At 42.4% G+C, this 8,481-nt stretch overlaps 1 protein-coding gene across 7 annotated transcripts in view; it reads left to right on the top strand.

The window, feature by feature from the left end:
- Positions 1–674: 674 nt before the first annotated feature.
- The window catches only part of PAPOLA (poly(A) polymerase alpha), a 57,526-nt gene continuing 49,719 nt past the window's right edge, over positions 675–8,481 (top strand). For 4 of the 7 annotated variants that reach the window (XM_067726310.1, XM_067726334.1, XM_067726319.1 and 1 more), the window contains exon 1: positions 676–906. In XM_067726310.1, the coding sequence (XP_067582411.1) occupies positions 899–906 (8 nt within the window). In that variant the 5' untranslated portion in view covers positions 676–898. Of the gene's footprint in view, positions 907–8,481 lie in introns of all 7 variants that reach the window. The other 3 variants (XM_067726342.1, XM_067726326.1, XM_067726303.1) reach the window with 1 other exon arrangement.

Below are 8,481 nucleotides of genomic sequence, written 5' to 3'. Positions count from 1 at the left end.
TCCAGCAAATTTATTCATTCAACAGATATTTCCTGAGCGCCTGTGTACACCTCAGTGGACAGAACAACTCCAAAGCTCCGTACCGGGGGAACCGAGTCTAGCGGGTAAGGCGGGAGTCCTAGTGACGTCTCTGCGCCCTCTGTCCCCCGCAGTGCCAAGCACCCTTATTGCATTATCACATTAAATAGGCGCCACTACCCTAGGAAGCAGGCATTACTCTCACTTTGCAAAAAATAAGAGGTTGAGTAACCTGTTACAACCCAGTGTCCCCGTGCTGAGCCCAGCGCCCGGGTCACGCGTGGGCGCCTCGGTCCCCTCCAAGCGCCTGCACCGACGCGGTCCGAGGGGAAGCGCAGCCGCCGCGACCTCGGGCGGAGAGAACGGCGGGACCTCACAATGCACCGGAAGCGGCGCCTCTCCGGGGCCTTCCTCGCGCCGTCCGGGCTGCATCGCCCCCATCGGCGACAAGAGCGGCCCGGCAGGAGGGACACCCCCGAGCCCAGAGCCTCCCAATCGGATACCTCCCATAACCGCTACGTGTGCCGCGGAAGCCGGACACAACTGCGGCGGAAGCCGCCGGAGCGCCTGCCGGCGCACGAACTACCCTTCCCGTGAGGCTTCGCGGCGGGCCGGGCGGCTGCTGCGCAGGCGCACGCATAACGTGTGTAGCGGCGTCAGCGGTTCTAGAACGTTGCTGTGGTAGCGCTCGGGCGCCATGTTAGGACGAAGGGGAAGGAGGAGAAGCGCTTAAAGCGGCGGGAGCGGGTGCGGGAGTGGGGTTGGACCCAGGGCTGAGGCAGGCCCCCCCCCTCCCTCCCGCCTCAGTGGATCATGCCCAGGGCGGCAGCGGCGGCGGTTGCGGGGGGGAAGTGACTGGGCGGTGCCGGCGCCGGAGACGATGCCGTTGTAAGTGATTTGTATTCTGTTTTCTCTCGCACGCCGGCGGGGCCTTGGGGGCGTCGGGGGAGGGGAGGGGGGAGGGGGGAGGGGGGCGCGCGAGCCGGGCCCTCGCCCCGAGGGGAGGCGGGCGGGACTGGGGCTCTTCCTGTTTCCTCTCCCACTCGCCGCCGCACTTCCCCTTGTGTTCGGTTCCCGCTTCCCCCCACCCCTTCCTGGCTTCGGCGGCTGTCTGGCCGGGGGCCTTCCCCTTCCGGAAGGGCCGGAGGAGCTTCTAACCTTACTGCTCCCGCTCCTCCGCCTCGTCCTATAAAAGAAAGGGGGGGGGGGAACCCGGTGCCCAGCTGCCGGGGAGGAAGGCCCTGCTCCTCGCGGGGTCTGCACACGGGGTTCGGGCTCGTCCCCCGGCGCCTCTCGGGCTCGTTTCGCTGCTTCTGTTCCCGGCCTAGCTCTCCCTCACGTTTCCTAGATGCCCACTTCGTACGCCAGTGTTAACCCACTTCCGCGTCCCAGCCTGCCTGAGCGCGAGTTAAAAGCCCAGTTTTGAGCGTCGAGTCCAGCTGTTCGAACATCCCCTCCCCCCGCCTCCGTTCCCTCCAGCCTTTCGGCTGCCAGGAGAGGGGCACTTTCCCGGGTGCCCCCCGTCGAAAGGCGTTGCGTTACGTGTTGCTCTCCCGGTTTTGTTTCGATAGGGTCGCCGGATTTCATCTTGCTTCCGTCTTTCCATGTGCAGTGATACTTTCTGTTCTTCTGATGGTAGACTTTTTCTTATTGTAGTCCATCTGTGCCTTCTAATCTCACTAGGCCTGTATCTTATACTTTTTTCCCCTTGTTGGGTATTTTAAAGAAGTTTTCCTTTTCTTTTCTCTCTCAAAGAATGGGATGTAACTTGAGAACTCATTGTTGATCGAAAGATTACAGCCTTTTTTTCTGCGTGTATACAGCAGAGTAGAGGCCTAAATCGTGAGACTGCATTTCTTCCATTTTTGAAGATTCAAGGGTGAGAGATGGGGGGCCGAGTTCTCTTTGTAGCCCCGAAGCGTGTAATTGACCCTTGAAGTTTTACTTGAACGCAGAATAAAGATTTTGGGGTTTCTAGACACCTAACGGTCACCTTACGCTTATTTTTTTTTTTTTTAAGTAAAAACACCTTTTCTGCAAATATCACTGATTATAGTTTTACTGTTTTATTTATGTATGTGTATATGTGTGTATGTCTCTGTTTACAGGTGAGGCTCTAAGTTTGAAACAGGCTTTAAAGACATCTGTCCCATTTTACACGATATTTTAAAAAGGAATTTCATGCTCCTTCCTTCTCACCCACTCTAGTCATTTTGTTAAGAGGCCTATCAACATATTATTTCTGTAATGAGGATATTTGTTAATTTTAATTAAATATAGCAGACCTAAAATCTTATAAGATGCAAGGTCCCTGTTAATTGAATCATACTTTTATGGAACAATGAAAAGGGTTACTAGGAGAACCGAGTCTAAGCAAGATTTTTGTGGCATTTTTCAATTCAGCAGCAATTAAAGTAAACCTAAATGTTTGCAGTAATGCCATGTGACTTCTTCGTGTTAGCTCACATTTTATTGCTGTTTCTGATAATCATGTCAGTATTAAAAATTGATCAGTAATAGGAAATGTATGCCTTAAAGGGCTTTAATGAAGAAATAATTTATGTCTTTTTAGAAATTAAAAGTTCTTTTATACCTGCTTTTTCCCAGCATGCTTTGAGGAAGGGAGGTATACCTTTCCTTTAAAGACCTAAGTGCTTCACATTCTTTGGAAGTTAGTGCAGATGTTTAAAATGGAAGACAAAGTGAAGGCAGCAGATTCTCACACACGGATATTGTCTTTCTAGTGTGTTTCTTGAAATATGAACAATATGGCCAGTTTTTCATTAGCTTTTCTCTTACTGTTAACCCTATGTGTACTATAGTCCTTTTAAAGTAAACTAAAAGACCATAGACTGCCTAGTTAAGTAGGCCCTTTTTCTCATTAGTTTGCTTTCTTTGTTTTTCATGTTCTGGTGTCATTAATTTTATTTCTTTGATGTTTTGAATTGTGATTTCCAGACTGTATTGTGTTTGACTTCCACTTTCCTGTTTGGTGTGGCTGTTAAGTCTTTGTGTGTGGGTGGGGGGGTTAAGGTATAGGTAAATTGTCAGAATGGATGAAATCAAAACAGATTACTGAAGTTACGTCGTTAGAAAACATTGTGAGCAGGTCTCCATATATTGTCCAAAAGCATATGTAATTGCATATATAGTTTTGAAAAGCTGGTATGGTTTAAGAGCCATGGTGATTAAGCTTCCAAAATTTTGGTAGTCTTAGGATCTGTTAATACCAGATTTCTCATGGTGGTACTATTCACATTTTAGGCTGATAATTCTGTCCTGTGTATTGCAGGGTGTTTAACAGCATGCCTGACTTCTACCTACTAGATTGTGGGAGTCCCACCCCCATGTCCTGGTAATGAAAATCAAAAGTGTGTCCAGATATTGCCAGATGTACCTTGGGGGCCAACATCTTGTTGACAACTACTGCATTAATACAGTGTATAAGACCTGTATGAGAACTATATTCCAGTTTCTGCCTTACTCTGTGCTGGTCAGATCATTATTTGCATCAGCTCAGTTCTAGTTATCACACTGGTAATAAAAAAGACTTTAAGGGGAGTAAACATTATCAGTGACTTAGCATTCATGGCACATTTGTAGAATGTTATTGGAAGAGATATTTAGCAAGACTTGGGGGAGACAGTAGCTTTTCTTCCATATTTTTGGGGTTGTCACAAAAAAAGAGGGAATTGGAGTAGTTTCATGTAGTGATAAGAGGTAGAACTGAGACCTTTTGGTGGGTAGTAATATCATGTAGCAGTGGTTCTCAGAGTGTGATTTGTAGAAGCCTGGATGTCAGGGGTCCTTGAGATCCTTTTAGGGAGTACATAAAATCCAAACTTTTCATAATATTGAGATGTTATGTCTTTTTAGTCTGTTGACATTTGCACCAGTGGTGCAAAAGCAGTGGTGGGTAGTGATGCTTTAGGAAGAATCAAGGCAGAGGCACTGTATTCTACTAGTTGTCATTGTATTACTTCACTACACACATGCACACAAACACACACAGTTTGAAAAAAAAGTCCTTGATGAAGCAGTAAAAAATGTTAATTTTATTAAGTCTTGACCCTTGAGTTTTTTGAGTACGTTGTGATAAAATGGGAAGTACACTTAAAGCTGTATGCTAAAAAGTAGGATGGTTGTTTTGCGAAGAGCACATGTATGATTGATTTGTGAGCTAAGCTAGTGCTTTTCTCATTGAGCTCTGTTTTTACCTGAAAGAACAATTGATGAACTATGATGTTCATACTTGACTACTTAGCATTTACTTGAAAAATGGAGCCTGTCTCTTTAAGAACAACTGACAGTGTTTGTGGCCAGTGATAAAATTTGAGCTTTCAAGCAAAAATTAGAATTTTAGAATGCTTGTTTCTGTCATTGTGAGCTTGACAGCCTCCCAGTAATTAAAAATGTTTCTGATTTGATCGATGGTGATATTAGTGAACTTTTTTTGATTTTGTATAATAATGTGCCAACATTTGGAAGATATGCGTATCTTAAGTGAACCCACATTTTCCAAACCACCAATCATGATGTAATAAAATCATGCATGGGTAAAGGTACATTTAAAGTGCAAGGTGGACCAGTCGATTTTAATGCAAGAGTGCAAAGGGTTTATTGCTGTAGTTTCTGCTTTCATACTGTAACTAGTCTCTAAGAAATTACCACTTGCGGCATTTTGGTGTAATATCAAAGAAGAATATCCAAAGTTATTTGAAAAGGCTATTAGAACACTGTTTTCTAGTTATAATGGTGTAATGCCAGGTTTTATTCCTGTGCATCTACCAAAACAACTTATCAAAAGGGATTGCATGCAGAAGCAGATGTGGGAACCAGCCTTTTTTTTTTTTTTTTTTTTTTTTTTTTTGCGGTACACGGGCTTCTCACTGTTGTGGCCTCTCCCGTTGCGGAGCACAGGCTCCGGACGCGCAGGCTCAGCGGCCATGGCTCACGGGCGCAGCCACTCCGCGGCATGTGGGATCTTCCCGGACCAGGGCACGAACCCGCGTCCCCTGCATCGGCAGGCGGACTCTCAACCACTGCGCCACCAGGGAAGCCCGGGAACCAGCTATTTTTGATTAAGCCAGAGTTAAGAGATATGCAAAAATGTAAAATAGTGCTGTTCTTCTCACTAAGTTTTTTGTTTTGGAAACCAGTTATTTTTAAAAAAGTCATTTATGTTAACATGTAATAGATTTCTTGTTACTGTACAAAAATTTCCCTGTTGTAATTTCTAATGTAGTAAATAATGGCAGACATAATCCATATAAACAAAAGGTCATTGGAGTCCTCAATAAATTTTAAGAGTTGTGAAAGGGTCCTAAGACCCAAAAGTTCGAGAAACTGATGTATAGTAACAACTGACAGCTGCCCCAAGCTGCGCTGTTTCCAGTGGTGGTGTCTGTGCAGCATCTCTGGTGGTTTTTGAATGGTCTGGAGGAATGGACACACACATGATTTAAAGATTTTTTGTTGTCAATGAAAAACAATGTATTAGATAACCTTTGAAAGGTAACTTCTAACTGAGAGATTTTGATTCTCAGATTTTAAGATGTAGAGATTTTGTAATGAATTTCTTGCTGCTTAATAAAAGTTATGGTTTTGAAATGTGGTATTTTACTTTAAGCATGTTGTCGGTTCATGCTTTTTGATGGAGAAATTGGGAGGGAAGATAATTGGATTTGAGTGAATTTGTAAGTCAGTTCCCACTCCCTGACACCCCCTCCCTCAACCCCCCAAAGCCTTCTGGCTTGAAAACATATAACTTTTGATTCATCAGAATATTCCATTTCTTGGTAACTAAGCTACTTCAAGTTAACATTACAATTAAATTTCACCTTGAGTTGCATCTAGGCAGGTTTATAAAAGCTACTCTCTGGCAAAATGAGGCCAGTTGGAGTCCCAGCTATTTTTCATTTTTGGTTGGTGGAAGAGGCATGTCTTTTATTTGGTATGTTCATCGTTCTGATTATTCAGCAGCTTTTAAATAAGTGTACAATCTGAGTCTGTGATTCATAAAACAGCACCATTGCAGGAGATATTAGTTCTTGTAAAGTGAGGCTCAAAGTCGTCACTCTAAGGTCTTAAGGGTGCTAAGTTATAGACTGCAGCCGAATTCAACTCTGGGTTCCATGTTTCATTCTCATTCTAGTAGTGTGCCATTTACTGTGTATCTTGTTGAGAACTATGTTTCATCAGCTCAATGGGAGTCTGTTTGTATGTCTTAAGTATACTTAATTTTCAAGATCAAGTTGTGTGGAAGATAGTTGTTTTTTAGTCGTTGGATTGCAGGTCTGCAGAATTTTATAGCATTCTCACTTGAAAATTTAAGGATTTGCAGAAGAAAAAAATGTAGGAGTTTAAATTTGATATTTTTATTCCTCTTCTGTCACAGAATTGTCTCACATTTCTGTTCCCTCTATATTTCGTTCAGAAACCAGCTTCTTGCATTTTACAGTAGTCTTTATAGTTTTAAATAAGTTTTTATTTAAGAATAGTGTTCCTGTCATTTTGGTTATCAGAAACATCTAAATTGCATTTCCTGTTTATAATATTATGATTTAATATATTTTTGACTATTATTTTCTGATACATTTTTGTACTTTTTAGATTCTCTAGTTACATTTCTTTCATTTTCAAATTGTGCTTGACAAATACTGATGCAGGAATGCTGTGGTTTGGCTGTTTTTTGTTTTTGCTTCTAGCCCCTCTTGGAGAGAGGGCAGAGGGACAGTTGGAAGTGCCCTTAGGAAGGAAGGAAAAATAACCTGGCCATTGTTACAATTCAGCAACAAGTACCCTTTCTCTGTATAATCAACCTTTTATTTCCAAAGTTTGGCGTTGGGATTCATCATAATTTATTCCCCTTGAGCGTAAACTATTGTTTCATCTATACTTGAGCCTCTGCTGCTGACTAAATATTGGCTGGATGATCCACCTGGAATACATATTTTAAGACTATAGTTAGGTTCTAACTATGTTTAGTACCAGTTACACAGGATGGCAGGTGAATTAGCCATCCTTAGAATAATGTCTTAGTGAGCAAATACGTTGTCTTGTCTAAGCTACAGGTAAAATTTAAATATGTGTTAAACTTCTTGTGAAAGAGGAGATTGTATTATTTCTGGTAAGAATTAATATTTAATGCATATTCAGATACTTTAGAGAGATCCCATATTCCTATTCTGTTCAATGTCCTTTTTTCCTGCTTAATTTGAATGGGCACATTACGTTTAAGGTTAAGGCCTTTGAACAGCAAATTACATACTGTGGTTTTTAAAAAAATATTTATTTTTTGGCTGTGTTGGGTCTTAGTTGTGGCATGTGGGATCTTTTGTTGCTGTGCGCCGTCTCTTTGTTGCGGTGCGCCGTCTCCTTGTTGCGGTGCGCAGGCTTCTCTCTAGTTGTGGTGCGTGGGCTCTGTAGTTGTGGCGTGCGGGCTCAGTAGTTGCAGTGCATGGGCTCAGTAGTTGCTGAGCGTGGGCTTGGCTGCTCTGTGGCATGTGGGTTCTTAGTTCCCGGACCAGGGATTGAACCGGCATCCCCTGCATTGCAAGATGGATTCTTAACTACTGGACCACCTGGGATGTACCCATTAAGTGTTACTGTGATTTATCTGATTACTTCTAAAGAAGAATATCAAGTAAGTTAAGCTTTCAGTTTTAACTTCACTGACTAAAACTAGCAAGAAATGACGGTGTTTTCTGTTGGCTAGGATCTATATATTTTGAGGCAATTGACCCTTTTAGTACTACGTGCCACCAATTCCGTATGCCCAATGTGAGGAGGCAGAGATTCATCAGTAGCATGAGCTTTGTTTAAATTGGGAAGAAAGTCGTTAAATATTAACTATTTCAGAAAACACCATTGGTGATTTGTTGTCCTTTCCTTTGTGTGTTAGTCATCTGCAGAGACTGCTCCTTTCCCCTTCTGCAAGTCATTTAGAGTGCATACCTCCTTAACCTTTTCCTTTGGTATATCCTTGATTCTTTGTTTCTGTAATGTTTATTTTAAGCTTTTACTTTGCACCGATCTGTTCTTTAAAGATCTGAATCCCAGACCAAATTTGAGATTGTCACTGAGGTTAGAGACTATTTTTGTATTCCTGATTTTAGCATTGTCTTTCATACATATTTAGGATCCTAGTTCAGTAAATTTCAGCCTAGTAAAATACTTTCTGGGAAAAATAACTTAAATGAGGAAAAGGTGCTTTTAGGAAAATTGGATTGATGAAGTTTGATAGATAGCTTTGGTGCTTTACCAGTTTTCTAGAGCTGTAAATCATGATTTGCTTTGTATTTAATTTTCTAATCACAAAGCGTTACACTGAAAAATCCATTTTAAGGCTTTTCAGTTCTTTAAAATAACATTTTGATTAGCATAAACTACAAAGCTAATAATCAAAAAGCTAATTATTGATTTAAATTGAACATTTGTTTGCTGTCCCTTGCTGTTGGGGAA

The sequence above is a fragment of the Pseudorca crassidens genome, chromosome 1 (assembly GCF_039906515.1).
Source record: "Pseudorca crassidens isolate mPseCra1 chromosome 1, mPseCra1.hap1, whole genome shotgun sequence".
NCBI lineage: Eukaryota > Metazoa > Chordata > Mammalia > Artiodactyla > Delphinidae > Pseudorca > Pseudorca crassidens.
This window is presented reverse-complemented; position numbering and strand designations above follow the sequence as displayed.